Source organism: Chaetura pelagica, unplaced genomic scaffold, assembly GCF_000747805.2.
Source record: "Chaetura pelagica isolate M959 unplaced genomic scaffold, ChaPel_1.0 scaffold662, whole genome shotgun sequence".
In the NCBI taxonomy this organism is placed as follows: Eukaryota; Metazoa; Chordata; class Aves; order Apodiformes; family Apodidae; genus Chaetura; species Chaetura pelagica.
Window position 1 is genome coordinate 24,103 of NW_009952266.1, and position 19,200 is coordinate 43,302.

General features: G+C 44.7%; 1 protein-coding gene across 1 annotated transcript in view; it reads left to right on the forward strand.

Annotated features, from left to right (window-relative positions):
• LOC104397742 (protocadherin alpha-C1-like) overlaps nt 1–19,200 on the forward strand; it is a gene marked incomplete at its 5' end in the record, with an annotated part of 52,330 nt that overhangs the window by 24,054 nt on the left and 9,076 nt on the right. The window contains 2 exon segments of the mRNA XM_010007750.1: nt 129–188; nt 190–2,619. Of these exon segments, the coding sequence (XP_010006052.1) occupies nt 129–188; nt 190–2,619 (2,490 nt within the window).

The following is a 19,200-nucleotide window of genomic DNA, read 5'->3' on the forward strand; positions in this document are numbered from 1 at the left end:
GGGGTGGGTGGGGGGGGACCGGCGCGGGGCCGGGACGCGTCCCGCACCCCTGTAGTCAACTTGTCACCGCTGCGCCCCGGTTCCCGTTCGCTCCCTGCCGCCGGTTCGCCTCGTGCTGGGCACTTCAGGGGGGTTTTGGTGCAATTCTGGATTATGTTCCTGCCGTGCCGGTCTGCGGGGAGCTGAGCCAGGGGAGGAAGAATGCGGGTCTATTTAATGGTCTTCTGCCTTATTTGCTGCACCGCGGACGGGCAAGTTGTGTATTCGATCGCCGAGGGAACGGAGCGTGGAGCGTCTGTCGGGAACATAGCAAAGGATTTAGGAATAGATGCAGCTTCGCTTTCAGCTCGGAAATTTCGCATGATCACTGGTTCAAGTAAGCAATATTTTAATATAAATGCAAGCACGGGGGCTCTGTCTGTTAATGAGCCCATAGACAGAGAGCAGCTCTGTGAATTGAAGTCTGCCTGTCTTCTGAATTATGAACTCGTGTTAGAAAATCCTCTAGAGCTGTATAGGATGGAATTTAAAGTCTTGGACATAAATGACAACTCTCCCAGCTTTCCCTTAAGTGAATATCATATAAATGTGCCTGAATTTTTGTCACCCGGGGCACGGTTTGCACTCCCCAATGCCCAAGACCTTGATGAAGGTGCCAACAGTGTCCAGAATTATACTCTGAGCCCTGATGAACATTTCCATTTGGAAATGCAGACGCGTGGGGACGGGAGTAAATATCCTGAATTGGTGCTGAAGAAAGCCTTAGACAGGGAGCAGCAAGCCACTCACAAACTTGTCCTTACAGCCAAAGATGGTGGGAACCCTCCAAAGTCCGGTGATGTCCCGGTCATTGTGACTGTGCTGGATACTAATGACAATGCACCAGAATTTGAGCACTCGGTCTACAGGGCGAGTATCTTGGAAAACTCCCCCAGTGGCACTTTGGTTGTGCAAGTGCATGCCACGGACTTGGATGAAGGTCCAAACGGAGAGATCAGGTATTCATTTAGCAATACTACTTCTGCTGAGCTGCAGCGAATGTTCTTAATTCACCCACACACTGGGGAGGTGACAGTCAACGGCGTTTTAGCTGTTCAGAGACCTCTCCTCGAGATGCTTATTGAGGCAAGGGATAACGGGGCATTTGGCATGTCCAGCACTGCTAAGCTGCTGGTGGAAATCACTGATGTGAACAATCATGGCCCAGAGATAACAATTACATCCCTTTCCAGTCCCATACCTGAGGATGCTGTTCCTGGCACAGTGATAGCTCTGCTGAGTATAATTGATAAGGACCCTGGGGAGAACGGGAAGGTAAACTGCACTATCCCTGATAACCTTCCCTTCCAGTTAAAGCCTTCCCTGGAAAACTACTACAGCCTGGTCACCAGTGGGCTTCTGGACCGAGAGCTGATCAGCGAGTACAACATCACCATTACTGCCACAGACTTGGGCTCTCCACCCATCACCACTCAGAAGACCCTCTGGGTGCAAATTTCTGATGTGAATGATAATGCCCCTGTCTTCAGTGCTGACACACTTGATGTGTTTGTGGAGGAGAACAATCCACTCGGTGCTTTTCTTTACCAGGTCTCGGCATCTGACCCTGATATGGGGGAGAACGGACGGGTCTCTTACGTGCTCAGGAATTCCACAGTTGCAGGCAGTGCCCTGGCCAGCTTTTTGTCTGTGAGCTTGGCCAATGGGAGCATCTATGCAACACGTGCCTTTGATTTTGAGCAGCTTAGGAGCTTCCATTTCCAAGTGGAAGCCAAGGACAACGGGTCACCAGCCTTGAGTGCTGCCGTAACAGTGAATGTTTACATCTCAGACCAGAATGATAATGCCCCAGCCATCCTGTACCCCACCAACCAGAATGGCTCGGTAGCTGTGGAGGTTGTGCCCCGCCTGGCTGATGAGGACTATCTGGTGACCAAAGTGGTGGCGGACGACGAGGACAATGCACAGAATGCCTGGCTCTCCTATCACCTGGCCCATTCCTCCGACTCCAGCCTGTTCCGCTTGGCGCCGCACTCCGGTGAGCTGCGCACCACGCGCTCCATGCGCTCCACTGACTTCCTCAAGCACAAGGTGGTTGTGGTGGTGCAGGACCACGGGGACCCGCCACTCTCCTCTACTGTGACGGTGGGCATCCTGCTGGCTGACACCCTGCCCCAGGTGCTGCCAGACTTTGACGACAGTGGGGAGCCACCACCACTGCTCAACGCTACGAATATCTACTTGATCATTTCTCTTGCCTGTGTCTCCTTCATCTTCGCCACGTTCCTCCTCTTCCTCGCCATCGTGCGGCTGTGCCGCTGCCGCGCTTGCTGCTGCCGGGGTTGCTGCTGCCCAGCTGAGGAGTATGAGAAGTATTGCTACAGTGTGCACATGCTTCCCAGCTCCCACCTCCCACCGGACATGCTGAAGGTCACTGGTGTGGGGAAACTCACTCATACCTACTTGTACAGGGCATCTCTAGGTCTTGGGTCTAGTAACAGCAACATCCCAAATGGTAATGCTGGGAACGTCCCCAGTGGTGCAAGGTTACAAGTGCCAGGACCCAGGTGCATCCAAGTGCAGCAGGTCCAAAGTGATCACTTGAATGCTGTCCTTGTGGTGAGTACTTCTTCCTGTCACTTCTTTCTCCATGCACGTGGCCTACGTACCACACTACACCCAGTGGTTGGCAGGGCAGAAGGTACTGAGGGTACTTGCAGGAGAGCAGGTGTCATTTCATGGCACCTAGAAGAAACTTCACTTCCCTTTATGTCTTTCTTAAAGCCAAAAGCCATGATCTCTTTTGGTGAACTATGGTAAATATGGGATGACAAAGGGCTTTTTTCACCCCACAAATATTTTGGACCTTCAGACATAGTTGAAGCTAAAGAAGATGTAAATGAAAACTAATTACCTTGTAAGCTGAGCTAAGTAGGGGCATGGAAGGGTCCAGGAAGTTTCTAGTCCATGGGTGGTTCTAATCTACACTGTATGGAGCCTGTGACTTCTGGGTTGGGTTATTTTGGGTTTGTTTTGCTTATTTTTCCCCCTTTTGCTTATTTTTCCCCCTTTTGCTTATTTTTCCCCCTTTTGCTTATGTTTCCCCCTTTTGCTTATTTTCCCCCTTTTTGCTTATTATTATATCCCACATCCCCAGTACCTGAGATTTTTCAAAAGGTGATTAGTTTGCTGAGCCAAGGTGCTGGTTCACAATGCCCAAGGTAAGCCTGTGGTGAGGTTAAATATCCAGCACCTCTTTATGAAATGTAGTTTGTAGTGCTCATCTCTCTTCCCAAGCAACCTAGAGGTTTTGGAAATCTAACATTTTCTACTAAGCCACTGGTTTCTTCTCAGTATGATTGTGCAGGGGAAATATCATACTTTGGCAACAATTTAGGGCTACAAGGTGGGATATGTCTGCAGGTCTGATCTGCCAGGTGTTCCTGTGTCACTTGTCCAACATTGTTTTCTTATAGGCAAAATAACAGTGGCTGTATATTGGGTAGGTGCTGAGAGTCATCTTTCTTTTTTTTTTGAAAGGTTTGAGATGTTTTGCCTGCACTGTCCAATTTCCTCAGTATGTAGCAGTAATTAACCAGTATTGGCTCTGTCCAGACCATACTCAGTGGTGAGAACTGTTCCAGATGTTTCTAAGCATGCAGACAGACATGGTATAATCTGCTTCCTGCAATAGTTTTAAACCTAATTTACAATTATTAGAGGTTGTACTAAGTTTGTAACCATCATGTTTATTTTCATTTTTGAAATCACCATCGTACCTTTCAATGCATGTAATTGGCCAACCCCTTTTTGAACCTTGATGTAGGGGCAGGGTCAGCAGTTTCTTTGGGGAGTCAAACACATCTTGAGCTGTGCAGCTCTTCCTTTTAGAATCCTTGAGTTTCCAAGGAATGATTTTAAGGAAGTTTTCTATTGTTCTGGAAGAGATTTCTGATTTGCTCTTTGCTGTGCAATTGGTTTATCGCGCCTTCTCTTCTCTGTTGGCGGGTGGAATTGGTTTGTGGATTGTGGGTGGGTTTTCCCCCCTCCTCCCTTTTCTGAACAGCTTTTCCACATAAATATCACTGGCAATGAAAGGTGATTCTATGAGTCTATGAGCTATTCTCAACTATTTGTTGTTTGATTTACCCATGATGGTTTACCTAGTATTTAATCAAAGTCATCATCAGTTTTAAGTTGTGTTCTCTGAAGTGGCAGAGGGTTGCATGTGTCCAGGGGGCCTCACAATGCAAAGGGGGGATTGGAATAAATCTTACACAGCAAGAAGTGTCAGGTTCTTCCAGTAAGAAATGGTGGAGACCAGGAAAACAGCAGCTGGCAGTATGGAAAGAAGAATTTGTGCCTAATGCATCGGTGCGTGTTGGGATTATCATTGATTATTTGGAGGCTCTGAAATAAAGGCTGAGTAAGAACCTTTGTAATGGGTAGTTAAAAACCTTTTTGGCAATCTCTTAACTCAGAGGGTGTCTGCAAGAACCCAGATAGTATCCTAGGGACTTATCCTTGGCTGGAGTGTAGCCCATCATTGCAAAACTCCTGTAAAAAAGGTGATATAAATAGCCCCAAGTAAACCTGGTGGGACTAATGTCCATGTTCCTATTGAGCAAGATCTTGAAACTCAGTTACCAACACATTCATAGACTGAATAAAATATGCAAATAAAACATGCATAAAACAAAAATGCAAAGCTATCCCTGAGCTCTGTAATGAGAAAAATCAAAATATGTCTCATTACATCTCCCTCTATTTCAGTCATTCAGGTGAATTTATAAGCTTGGAATATGAGACACTGTTTTAGGAGCTTTTAGTAGCAAGCAAAATAAATCCCAGGTGTCACCTTTGGCAATTTTAATTTATTAGCTCTTAATATGCAGAAATGGGTAACCATAGATAGGGTAGGGTTTCTACCTGTGTAGAAAATCCAAAGGTTGTGCATTAATGGAGCTGAGTAGGGAAGCAGAGGCAGAGACTGTGAAAACTTACCTACCTTGAGCAACAAAATTATGGCAGTTATTACCAATCTGTTGCTGATGATTCCAGTGGCTGTTGTACTGCAGAATCAACTAAATAGGTAGAAATGTGTATATATAATTTACAAATGTCTTGCAAAATACTGCAAGTTATTAACGCAGCTTTCATGTTCAAATAGTGAGTGGGCGGGAGCTGCAGTTTCTGTGCTTTCATTTCTGTACATGCTTTAGATTTGCTAAGATTTAAAATAAAGTATATTGATGTTAAAAAAAAGATGCTTGGAAAATAGTTTCCATTCACCTGGGGCAGGAAAGTGAACTCTCACTCATTCCTGAAAGTTGTTCCTTAGTCCAAATCCCTGTGGATGGAAATACAATTTATACCATGTTTAGATCACACAAAGATCACTCTTAATTAGTGAGGAATATTTTTACTTGTTTTGTATTAAAACGAGAGGATTAAATTTTTTTTCAGAATTTACCAATAGAAATTTCTATTAAAATTTAAATTTGGGTGTTGACTAAGTTTTATCTTTAAATGCTTTCAGACTGAGTAATTTGGAGTTAAAAATATAAACACATGTGACTTTTTGAACTTCTGAGGGAGGGTTCATTGTGTTGCTCCCTAAGAATCTAAATGTGACAAAAAGAAACGATCAAATATTTAAAAGGCACTGGGAAAAACCCTGCACTTATAATAAAAAGATCTGGAAACTGCTCCTAAATTGCAATTTTAGCAGAACTTAAATATCCCTGATTCTTGTTTTTTTTAACTGAGGGGGAGGATTACAGCCTTTAGTATGTGAGATATAGAAAAGTTAACTGAAATTCCAGAAGTTAAATGTCTTTTAAAAATGTAGTTTAATCTCATTATTCTTGTTCTTGATAGGCTTGAATGTTGTTTTTTTTCCCATATGCAGACACTGGAAAAGCTTTTGTGAGTTTACATCTTCTATTTGGGTTAGAGCTAAAAATAGAGCTGTGTGTGACCATCATGACAGGGTGTAGTAAACTGGAATGGTGGCTCTTCAGTGTTTTGCTGTCTTTGTGCTGTGTAGCAGAAGTGACAGCTGAGGGGAAAAGCATCTTGCAGTGTTACTTTGCTGTGCTGGTTCAGAGACAAAAGGCACTGGTGGGGTTAGTGAAGTGAGGAAGGAGTTCACTGGGTATTTCTGGGATTGTGACGTGACCACGGCTGGTTACAGCCCTTTTGTTGGCTTGTCCATTGTGCTGCACAAAAAGCCTGGGAGGTATTTCCACATTCAGAGTGTAGTGACCTCTCTTTGATTTGACATTCAATATTTAGGTTATGGCCAAATATAGACACAAACCTAGCACTGGGGACTATTTCTTGTGAAGCTGTAACAGGAGTGGAAGAACTTGGCATACATTTCCAGGGACAAAAATGGATGCACTTAGGTGGACCAGCCATGTGAGTGAGCCCTCCCTGCACCTCCTTCTGCTGGGACCATCCCCCCTGATGTAGCCAGATGTAAGGGTGAGCCACCTTCACCTTTCTTTTTTTTCTGTCTCTGCTGATAACAACCTGCCCAGAACCATCAGTTTTCTGCCCAAATTGTAATTCAGTTTTCTAGGCAGGTTCCTTGGTTACAGAAGTTCCTTTTGGGGTCAGGCCAAGAAGATCCTTGAAAGAGCCATGAAAAAAGAAAACTCAGCAGAGGAAACTGCTGTAAATTTCCCTCTTTCCAACCACTCCAATTCCCTCTTGCAGCTCCAGCATTCGATTCTCTGGTGAGAATCCTCCTGATGTGCTGTGTCCAGTTTTGGGGCCCAGAGCACAAGAAAGATGTGGAGATTTTGGATGGAGTCCAGGGGAGACTGTGAAGATAGTCCAAGTGCTGGAGGCTGGAGAATAAGGCTCCAGGGAGACCTTAGCCTGTCTCCAGAGCTGCTCCACCCTTCACATCATCTCTGTGGCCTCCTCTGGACTTGCTCCAACAGCTCCATGTTGAGGGCTCCAGAGCTGGACACAGAACTGCAGGTGGGGTCTCACAAGACTGGAGTAGAGAGGGAGAATCACCTCCCTTGACCTCCTAGCCACACTTGTTTTGATGCAGAGTTTGTTGGGGGTTTTTTTGGCAACAAGTTTCAGGTTTTGGTTTATCATGAGGGAAATAGGAATAATGAATCAGGCCATTTTGGCGTTATGTGATTTAGCAAAGCTGCTGTTTTTCATGTTTGTGCTTATAATATGGACCAAGTGTGCTGGGCTATAAAAAAATCAGTGTTCCTGGATGTTTATTGCTTAGGGGAAATCAGGGGAAATCAGTGCAGTGGAGGCTGGGGAGGTGGGGGGGAAGGATTGGGATAATGTAACAAAAGTTTTCAGCAACTGGGTACTCTGTGAAAGGGATGATTTATCCATAGGATCTGTGGTGCTAAGGAATTTTTGTCTGAACCATCACAGACTTCAATGAGAGTCAATTTCTGTTTGTATGTACTTTGGGGGATCTTTTTTGGACAGAAAAGGGGAAAAAAAATACCCAACTAAAATTAGGTGGTTGCTCAGGGAGACCTTTTCTGTGGTTTCCATTTTCAGTTGTCTTGAAATACCAAGAACTCAAAACATCTGGTGTTTGGTTTGGTCTGAAAGAGCTGCAGAATCTGAGGAATTTTGTGTAGCAAATGAAAAATTTATGCATGGTGAGAAATGCCAGTAAAAGGAGGGGATGCTCAGGGGAACTGAGGAGCTGAATGTTCAGTGACCAAACCTTGTGGAGGGGCACGGATGGTGCAAAGAGCACCAGAATGCTAAGGGTGCTGGAGCAGGAGTGACTTAGTGGTTTATGTTGTAAACCAACTGACCCCTCCAACAGTGAGGTGTATGTAGTATTGATAGGAAGGAAATTTGGTGGAAAAAAGAAGTGAGGTGTTGGGGGTTTATTAAGGTTTTCAGATTTGTAGCCAGGATCCCTCTTGTTTGTATTACCCACTTTTCCTGTGCCCCTCACACTTCCTAAAAAAGGAAACAGAAAGTCTAGACAGATTTATTCAAAGAATCTTGATTCTGCTCTATATGGCAGCTCTTTGTCTCCAATAGGTTTTCATCATGAGAAAATTTATGGTGTTTCAGGAATCAGGAAAATATGAACATATTTCCTGCTGTTTTCTTCTTTGTAGAACCCTATTCTCATGCAGCCTTTAAAAATTCTACTGTCTCTACATATTCCTTCAAGTGAATCCTTCAGTTGTTTGGCTTTTTTGTTGTTGTGGGGTTTTTTTTGGATTTCTGATTGGTCAGTCATGAATATCCTGAAGATAATCGAACTCTAAAGCTGCTTGTTTTCAATGTAGTATTGACAGGAAGGAAATTTGGTGGAAAAAATAAGTGATTTCTTCCTTCCAGTCTAAGGAAATATAATTGTCTCCTTGGTTCAGCTTTTTTTGAGCTTCTGAAGCAACATCAACCTTGTAAATGAGTTGTCTAATCTGAGCTGCCAGCTGGAATACCTTCAAAGGCTTTGGGGTTGTTGGTTTAGGACCACTATTAGCACTTTCATCTTTGTTTTCAATTAATTATCTGTTTATCTAGGGATTAGAATTAGCGAGTTCTTGTCTTCTCTTCTACATCATCACGCTTCTCTGCAAGGGGTTCCATCTCTTTAATGCATCCCACCTTGTTTAAAAAACTACAAGAAAAATTAACCTGGGCTAATGCAGAGCATGGAAAGGTGCCAGTTTGCTCATCATCAAAATGTAGCTGTAGAATACAAATCCACACTAAAGAATATAAACATTTTAGAGCTCTTCATCTGGTCAGATCCTTTACTCCTGCAATGTTACATCTCATGGAAAAGCTTTTCTTATCAAAGAGGAGGTTTTGGGATAAAATCTGAACTGTTCTATTGAATCCTGAAGCTGTAAGTCCCCGTTTTATTAACTAACAGTTCATCACCAAGTTGTTAATCTTCTGTTTTGTTTGTATTCTCATCCAGAATATGGGGCCACTGTTCTTTAATGTAGGTAATGTAGCTTCTTGGAAACCTTAGAAAATAGATAATATTGGAGTTAAATTTGACTGGGGGTAAAAAACCCCACAACAACAACCCCAAAACTCAACAAACTCCCACCCCCCAATACACAGACACCCCCCCCCATCCCCCAAAGAAAAACCCCTGAAAAACCCCAGGAGATGGGAATTAGCAGTAGTTTTAGGGCATTGCAGTGCTGGAAAGAGAAGAAATGGTTAACAGATCGCAGCAAGGGAAATTCTTGTTGAACATGAGGAGGAAATTCTTCCTTGTGAGAGTGTTGGAAGGCAGGGGCAGGACCCAGAGAGGTGTTGGGATCTCCATCCATGGAAGTACTCAAAGGTTGACTGGACAAAGGTCCTGAGCAACAACATAATCTACCTGTTTAGCCCTCCCTTTGAGTTGGAAGTTGGAGAGAACTCCTGAGGTCCTTTCCAACCTAATTTTTTTTTCTGTGTTCCTTTGAAATGTGGCAGAATGAAAATATTTAATACTTGCTACAGCCTTTCAAAAAGTAATGCTTTATTCCATTTCAGAAGCTGTCCTGAGGTGTTCCCAGGGATTCTGAAACTACTGTTCATTTCTCAGGAGATGCTTCCAAATCCCAGTATGAAAGAGAACACCATTCCAGGACATCTGAACTCCTCCCCTGACACGTGCATGGCTGGTGGCTTCCCCTGTGGTTGCCCCTGATGCTGGCTTGTCCCCAGCTGCAGCTACACTGGTGGTTGTACTCAAGTGACAAGCTTAGGAAGTTCTGCTTTGCCACACAAGCATGAGATCAGAACCATACATACCATACTTTAGGGCAAGTTTTTATATCTCAACCAGTCAAAATGACTTTTGACTGCAAGCCCGAGTTCTCTGCTGAAGGAATCTTTCTCTGCAACAGAAAAGTAGCTGTTTTCCTTTTCCAGAAGGCATTTCTGCTCATACTTCAGCTTCCCCAGGAAGCCTAGATCTTACCTTTACCCTCAGCTACATATAACTGAGAAGATTTAAATTTTCTTCTCTTGCTCTTCACTTGTAAAATGAAGAGCTCCTTAGAGAAATAAAGCAGCATTATACAAATTATGAGTCTGGTGACAATGGTGAACCAGCTATAAACTTGGAAGAAGAGAGATGTTTCCTGGTGTGGTGTCCTGACTGGATGGGAAGCTGTGAAGATGGCTTTACTGTAGCTCTTAGTTTGTGATGTTCTCCATGAGTTTGTGTCACCTTTTGCAAGGAAATCCTACTCAACCTTTCAGTTCCTCCCTGCTGCAGAATTCACAAGGTCTGTCAGTCTGTCTGGAGCCTGTTGGGAACTCCAGCACCCAAGCAAAGTGGAAGGAAAGGGATCACCAGCAGTCTTTGTATTCCAGGTCACTGTTTGATGTAAGGATGAGTGTTGTTGGGAAGCTGATTGGAACTAATGTCAATTTTCACACATGATACATACTGAATAATTTAATCTGAATAATTGAACCTTGGACACATGGCCTGATTTGAAATGATGCCTCATGTTGGTTTGTTGCTTCTTCTGGCTGACATTTTGAGCACTATTGAAAACAACACTAAAAAGGGAGACAGATTAATGGGGTAAGAACATATGGCAGGTTAGAAATACCAGTAAGATAAAAGAAAGTGTTTTGGGATGTTGGGTTTTTTTTTTTTCTAGTGCACTTAGATTAAGTATCATTCTGATTTAATGTAAAAGTTTACTGGGAATCATGATTAATACTTCAATGAGCCTGGACCTGCCTGCACTGGATACCATCAGAGAGCTGACTGTCTGTGATGGTGACAGCTACACCCATCCTTCCAAACTGAAATCCTGGGTGGGATTTTAAATTCCTTTTCCCTTCTGCCAGATAGTGAAGAAGTTTTTGGAATAATTCATAAATCTCTCCTAAAAATATGCAATGATACTGCCATCCATCCATTTCTTTTGTAGTGCCCTTTTGAATGCTTGTTTATCTATTTGCAGTCAAGACTGGTTAATTTATCAGAATGTATAAATTTATCATGTTTTTAAGTCTTGTGGCCAATATACAAAGTATAGAGGGGGAAGGGAGGAAGGGAGGAAGGGAAGGGAGGAAGGGAGGGAGGAAGGGAGGAAGGGAGGAAGGAAGGAAGGAAGGAAGGAAGGAAGGAAGGAAGGAAGGAAGGAAGGAAGGAAGGAAGGAAAGATTTGAGCACCTGCAAGTGTATTTCACTTCACTTTGCAGCCACCTTCTCCCCCCATACAGGGAATTCCTGTCTGAGATTACATTGTTGTGAGTCTCCTGGAAAAGTTTAGCTTTTACACTGGATTTAGGATTCAAGATTAGACAGCTTGCAAAATTTCAGGACTACCACTGATGTTCATCTCCCAAGGGAGGTGATCATTTGTTTAATGAGGCATCTCTTGCTTCTGACTTGGAGGACTTTGGGCAGTCTTGGGTTCCAGTTCATGGCTGTCAAAACATTGAAAAAGCCAAAGGGACCTTTAAGTGTCCCTGCTCCCGTTTAACTGGTGCTGTAGAAAGGAAATTATGTTAGAACAGAAGTAGCAGAGTAACAGTGACACACTGAGAGTTGTTTTGTGTTGTTTTGTTTTGTTTTTTCTGAAAGCATTGCTTTTTTTTAATCATTTGTTAAAAAAGAAATACATTGCCTCTAAATAAATCATAGTCTTGGCCTAAGTATTTTTTCTTGGGCACTCTGGAAACTCTCCATTACTTGTAGCCATCTAAACCACATTAAAAATCCCAAACAAGTGTCTATTACATTATCTTCTGATGTATTTCATCTTTCTGTACCAAGGGCTTCCAGCCACCTCCCCAGAGGAAGCAGAATGATCCTTTTTATCAGCCATGATGCTGTACAATTGGACTGTTCCAAGTATATGTTTGGCTGCTGCTAATGTTCAAGCCTGGTTTGCTTCCAATAAAGCTGGGAGAATTCCATACACTTATATACACTAATATATATATAAGTACTCTGCCTGAAAGACACTTTTTAGTTACTATTATAAGCAGTGTTGAGTCACTTAACATCATGCATTTTTAATGTCATGTTAATTGGGCCAAGAAGACTGTTTTTGAAAATACAGGCAGCTGGACAGTAGGAATGGCTGTGTATAGTGGCAGCTTCTGTCCAATCTGAATTTGCTTCTAGTAGCAAACCTGGCTTGTTCATTTGGGGGAAGTTTTGCTCAAACCAAAGGGCAGGTTAGGGTGCCAGCTGAAGGGAATTCTGTCACCTCAGTAATAGATGAAGGGAAGTTCAGCAGCGTGAGCAGCTTTCAAATTGCTCTCTTTTCCTGTTTGGTAAAAGCAATTGCAGTTGGTTATTTTGGAGCCATGGACTTCTGCATTTCTGGCTCTCTCTGTTAATGAATGAATGAATGAAAACCTCTCAGGGTTTCAGGCTATGTTCACAGAACTGCTTACTGTAAAACTGGTTTGATGTTATTTATTATAAACCACTTTATCCTCTCAGGGTGGGGATGTGTGTGACCAGGGGTTTGCCTGTTAGACAAGCTCACTTGAAGAGTTTGGCCATTCCTCATTCTGGCCTAGAAATGTGATTGATCTTTCCATTAAAAGCCTTGCTCAAGTAAACTTTGGAAAAAAGCCTTGATATTTGTTCTGAAGTGGTCTTTCTGTCGTGTTTGATGCTTATTAAGGTCTGCTAAGGTTGGCTGAGCTACAAGCTTTTGAGCAATTCTTGTTCACTGTACTTGGTAGATACTTGCTGGAAAGCTCAGTTCCCTCTGAGTCCTGCCAGCACAGAGCCCTGCTCCAGCCAAGAGCTGGCAGGACCTTCCTGTAATTGCAGGTGGATGATTGTGATCCAGACCAAAGTAGGGGCTGGAGCTGAGAACAGGAAGACTGGGAGCAAAACCACCCCAATGTCCTGTCTAGGACCAGGGTACAGGGAAGGGTCCCTAATTTTGATGCAAGGCTTGTAAAATTGCATTGCACGGGAGGAGAGAGAGTGATCTCATGAGCAGAGCACTGAACTGGGCTGTGGGAGGCAAACAGGGTGTGTTCTTGGTTCTCCTGCATGGTCCTGACATGTCCTTTGCTATTGGGAGTAAATTTATGTCTGTCATCTTGAGTGCTCCTTTGTGAAGTACTTTGAGATGTTCCAAAGTGAAGCACCAAATGTAAGTGAAATGTTGGTGAGTATTCTTTAGTGTGAGGGTGGTGAGAGCCTGGCCCAGGCTGCCCAGGGAAGCTGTGGCTGCCCCATCCCTGGCAGTGTTGAAGGGCAGGTTGGATGGGGCTTGGAGCAACCTGGGCTGGTGGGAGGTGTCCTTGCCCATGCAGGGGAGTTGGATCTAGATGATCTTGAAGATCCCTTCCAACCCAACCCATACTATGATTTTATGATTATGGTTTTCAGTAAAGTCCAATGAGAACTGGCAGGAGGAACAGAGAAAGCTGGGAGGTGACCTGTAGATGCTAATGAAGAAACTGCTGAAGGGAGGAAAAGAAGGTGTGGAACAGGTGGCACAAAAATAAAATCAAAGAGACACAGGAGAATCCAAATCCAACACTAAGTTATGTTAAGAGTTTGATCACATCAAGAGTGGTGTGGTATTTGGGGAGATGCATATTATGGAGTAGAAGCAGTGGCTTTATGAAGATTTAATTTTCTGACTGCAGTGGTGTGTAGAACTTGAGGAGAAAGGCCGTTTATTTGGACATCAGAGAAAAGCATGACCAAGTGCCACAGGGGAAGCTGTCAGAGAAGCTAGAGATGATGTTGAACAGAGAAATAAAGAACTGACTTTAAGTTCCAGAGACTTGTACTAGAGGAAAAAGATCCAGAGGGGTTTCTCTAAACTAGATCCTTCTGGAAGGTCACAACAGAAACAGTAGAAGTATGTGGGGTTTTTTAATACAGAAATATAAAAGGTGCAGTTGCTGTGGAGGAAGGTTGGCATGGCACACAGGGGGGAGGACACAGTCTGGAGCATTCAAGTGAAATGTGGAAGGGTAGGGGGGTGGAGTGGCTGCTCCCTCAAAGATATCTGGTTAAAGGAACCATAGACAAGAACATACAGAGACAAACCTGATGGACAAATGATAAGGGAGATAGTGATAAGAGCCAGTCTGGTGAGACACTGGAATTGGTAACGTTGTGTGGGGTGTAAGAAGGTTTGGTTTTTCCAGTAGGATTGTGTGGCTAAGGACCTTGCCAGTTTGAGTTGGCAAGGAAAGGGTGGGAAGCAAACACAAGGAGACATAAAACCTGACAATAAGCACAACAAAGACAATGACAGACACAAACCTGTCAGTCCCTTAACAGATGGGCTGCCAGGGAACTGCAGGCAAACTGGGACTTTGCCTCTGATGAGGAGGTAAAGCTGAGGTCCTAGCACCAGCCTTTGGAGAGGTCAATGCCCTTTCCATCTTGGCAGGTCCTTCAGACTTTGTACCTGGAGTGTTGGCTCCCAGCATGGGTGGGCAGGGTGCCAGTTCCTACAGTCAGAGCAGGGCTGTGGGTGCCTGGGGTGACAGCAGCTGGAGTGAGTGGGGGTCATGGGACCAGCTAGTGGGGTGGGAATGCTGTGTGTCCCAGAAACTACATTTCCTGAGGGACTGGCATGAGTGAGGCAAGTGAGGGGCTCAGCACCAATGGCTGGAGCAGGATGGCAGGTCACAGCCCATGTGGTGGTGCTGGCTGCTGGGAGCAAGTGCCTTGTATCTTCCCCAAATGGGTGTATGTGGGGTGGGCACATGTGTTCAACAGCAAACTTCAAGCTGGACAGTTGGATCCAGACAGGCAGGGGCTGTGCTGGTTTGGTGGGATTTTTGGTAGTGGGGGAAGGGCCCCAGGGGTGGCTCCTGTCAGAAGCTGAGAAGCTGCCCCTGCTCCAAACCAGCCAAGGAGCCATTAGAGAAACAATAGATGCTCCTCTGCCATTAATATACAAAAGAACAGAGAGAAGAGCTGAGCAGGACACTTGGGAAGAAAACCAGCTGAACTGGAGAGGTGAAAGGCAGTGGTGGGGTGAAGATCCCAGTGGTTTATGAGGAAGAAGGTGCCCAATCAGAAGTTTCCCCGCAACCCATGGGGAGATGGCAGCTTGTGCCCCTGCACTCATGGAGGAACATGGTGGAACATTCCCTGGGGACACCAGGAGGGGTGAACTTGGACAAGAGGACTTGGATTTGCTGCCCGTGGCCTGGGCTGGTGCAGCTGTGGGAGCCCCCGGGCCAGGGGAGGTGCCGGTTCCCGAAGCCCCCGGGACTCTGCGGGCAGTGCTGGAGCAGCTCCTGGTGGGAAGGGCTCCTGGAGGAGAGGCTGGGGGAGGATCTGCCATGGGAGGGACCCGTGGGGAGCAGGGCAGGGCTGTGAGGAATCCTCCTTCCTGAGGAGGAAGGAGCAGCAGGAACCACCAGCCTGGGAACTGACTCCAAACCCCATCCCCATCCCCTGTGCTGGGGGGAAGGAGGGAGAGAAATGGGGAACAAAGGGATTTGGGCAGGAAGAAAGGAGGGGTGGGGTGAGGTGTGTGAGCCCTGCTCTGGGGGTGTCTGTGTCCTGGGGGGGTTTGATTAGTGAGAAATTAAAGTATTATTTTTCCCCAAGTTGAGTCTGTTTTGCCCGGGACCTTAATGGGTAAAGATCCCTCCTTGTCCTTTGTTTTGACCCTTGAGCTTCTAGTTGGGTTTGTCCTCCCCATCCCAGAGTGTGTGAGGGGGGAGTTGGATGAGTGGCCATGGGGCTGGTTCTTTCTTGTTGTGGTGGGCCCAAACCAGGACAGCTGGTGTCATGGGGGTCCCAGGAGTGTGAGGTACCTGCTGGAGGAGTGTCTGGGCATTGCATGTTTGTAGTGAGTACCAAGCTGGACCAGCCAGAGAAGACCTGGATGGGGGGGTGTCAGAGGGCTGTGGACTGGGCAGGGGGGCCAGCAGCAAAGGGGCTGTGCTGGTGCTTGAGGAATCTGTGATTCTGCAGATCCCAGAAAGCTGTGGATCCAGAGGTGGGGTGGGATGTCCTTTCACTGGTGACCTCCTGTCTCTGCCAGGCGAGGAGGAGAAGTGGACTTAGGTGTCTGTGTTTGTGTTTGGTGCAAATCCTTCAAGTGGGTGCTGGTGAAGGCAGCACCTTGGCTATGGCAGAAGGTGGGATCAGAGAAGTCAGTGTCATGTGTGTGATATGATGTTACTTCTTGAATAAAAAGGGGACTAGATTCACTGTATCACTAAAAACACATTGAAGGGGTGTAAGAAAGCAAGAGTAGAGAAATGAACAAATCAGAATTACCAAAGGTGAAGTAAAGAGAGCTTAAACAAAGTCATGAAGATGATGCAACAGTGTAGGAATTAAACAGAAGTATCATAATGGAAGAGAACAGATAAAATCTTCTCTAGCTCAGAAATCTATTAGCTTCTTTCTTTTTTTTTTCACCTGGAGTGGAAGTGCTTTGTTTCAGAGAGATTCTAGCAGGAGAGAAAAGTGTGAAGGCTTTTATGTTGCTGCAATATAAGAACCAGAAGATAACTCAGCAGTATTAAGGTTTGGCAGAGTTCCCATTGTGGGTGGATTTATGTGCCAGAATTCCTGAACGAAGGACTGAAAAACACCTGCAAGTCTTTGGTGAAAGTCCAATGTCAAGATTGCTCCCAGTTTCTACTCCCAGAAATGTTCTCAGATTGTACTCCAATCTGCAATATGTAAACCCCTGAGGGAGGGACCAGACCCAGTCTCCTGATCCTGCTCTGTCCCTTCCAGGACACAGAACCAGGCTGTCTTTTGTCACCTCTCAAACCTTGACTTTCTTGGCTGGAGACTGGCTCTGTTTCCACATAAATGCCTCCCCTGACCACTGTGGTAATGCTCTGGGGGGATATGGCCACCTTCTCTCTGGGATAGACTTGAAAACCTCTAAACTTTGGGCCTGCAATGACTGTTCAGTGTGATAAAGAAACCCCGGAGGAACACTGGGTATTATTTTAGATTTTTCCTAACCAGGTGGCCAGTAATAGTTTCTACTTGAAATGCTCAATCCCAAAATCTGTCTCCAAACAGGGCAGTTTAGAGAGAATATGAAATGAGAAGAATCAGGCTGAGACACTGCAGGTCTCTCTGGTTGTGAAGGACAATGTTTTGACTGGTACAAGGAGAGGGGATTGATTGCAGTGGGTACATTTGATATCTTTATCACTGCTTATCACTTGGCATCTTGCATGTCCTGCTGTAGTTTCTCTGCTCAAGGATGGAAGGAACACCCTGAGCTCAGCCAAGCTGTTAAAAGCTACAACACTCCAGATGTGGTTTTATGAGGCAGAGTAGAGAGGGAGGAGAACCTCCCTTGACCTGCTGGCCATGCTGTTCCTAATGCATCCCAAGACACTATTGGCTCTCTTGGGAATGTTGCTGTGTCATGGATCACTTGCTGTCCACCAGGACCCCAAGGTCCTTCTCCATGGGGCTGCTTTCTAGCAGGTCAAACCCTAGTCTATACTGGTGCAGGACTCTGCACTTATTCTTGTTGAACCTCATTAGGTTCATCTTTGCCCAGCTTCTCTGTAACAATGAATTAATACTTTTCCTGTTAATCCTTATTTTGTATTTTATTCATGTGTTTTCACATGTACACACACTTATATTCCTATTTCCTTCATACTAATCTTAAATACTTCTGGTTTTTTTTGCAATTTTAAATGTGTAAAAGAAAGAGATAATAGATACATGTAAAATATCATGGAATACAAGAAGGAAAAACTTAGATTAGTTACAGGTAATGAACTTGAACTATGGATACAACATTCACAAGAAGTGAGAAAGCAAAATTGTTGCTGTTTTGGTTTTCTTTTTTTTTTTTTTTCATGGAATTATTGGCAGAGAATCTTTTAACACATTATCAGGCACTACTTGTAAGAGCACAGTTAGAATCCAATTCTCTGTGCTGTTCTGATAACCTTATTAAAGAGAAAAGATGACTGAGATTGTAAGGGTTCAGTTAAGAGCATAAAATGGCTGGACCACGATTACAAGTGAAGAGAGGAAAAAGAACAAGCTTTTGTATCTCTGTTTAAGAGAAATATGGGGGACAAGGAGGCTGTGGGATCCCACTGTGTCAGGATCCTAAAGACAAAGACAAATATAACCCAAAATCATTGGCAGAGGGGCAAAGTCAGGGTTAAATACTGCTCCTGGTTCTGCTGAGTAAGAAAATCAATGGGACTTGTCCTGAGGGCAGATAATATCAGCAGAATCTGCAGCATTAGCACTTTGCCCACCATATATGTGGCTATAGGTTAAAAATAGTCCAAGCACAGCACAGTTTGGGCATATGGATTTTTTAAAAATAGGATTTGAGGTAAAAATCTTCTAAGCTCAGAAATGCCTGCTGAGAACAAGCAGGCAAACCACAATATTTTCCTGCCCTACTTTCCCTGCTCAACCATTCCTGTGCAGACATGTGAAGTACAGAAAGCTGAAGAGCTGCATACTGGTCTCATAAAAATTCCTCACAGATTCAGGATGGTTTATGGGGCCTCTGCTCTAATCTGTTCCTGCCTCTTTTATAGCTCTCAGCTGCTTTTTAGAAGAGTTGCAGGGTTTTCATTTTCTGGGCTTGAGATCATGGTGAGTGTATCAGAACTGCAGGCAAAGACCTGCAGCTGAGAGTGCAATCAGAAGGCTGGTGAGAGGGGAGGGTGTTCAGTGTTTGACCACGTTGCTGAGCAAAGTTCCCCATCTGTGCTCAAAGCTGGGTAGCTTCTGTGATGGAGATTTTGCTCAATCATTTGTTCTTGGGGTGAAATTTCTTCCTTCCCAAATACAGAGAATTGCAAGTCTAACCAATGACTAAGCCTGGAAGCCCTTGGAAGGCTGGAATGAGCCATGTGTGGGGTCCCTCCACACCAGGTCTGGCTCTCCTGGCAAGGCAGACAAAGGCAATGTGTTGTGTCTAGGACAATGTGTTGTGTCTAGACAAGGCAGTGTGTTGTGTCTAGGAAAGCCCAGAGCAACACCTTCCTTTTTCCTTTGGTTGCTCATCCATTCTGCAGCAAGGAACTTCCACGACATCCAGACAGTTCCTCCTGCTCTGGTCTGGAGACAGCAGCACAGGGGTGGCTGAGCCTTTGGCTGCAGAAAGGTGGGAATTGTCTCTGGGGTAGAGATGGTGATTTGCTCCACTTGTGTTTTAAAAAGCATAGCTCTGATGATGAAATTTCCTGGCAAATTTGGCTTTTTGCAGCATAAAGAAAACAACAACTAAGCAG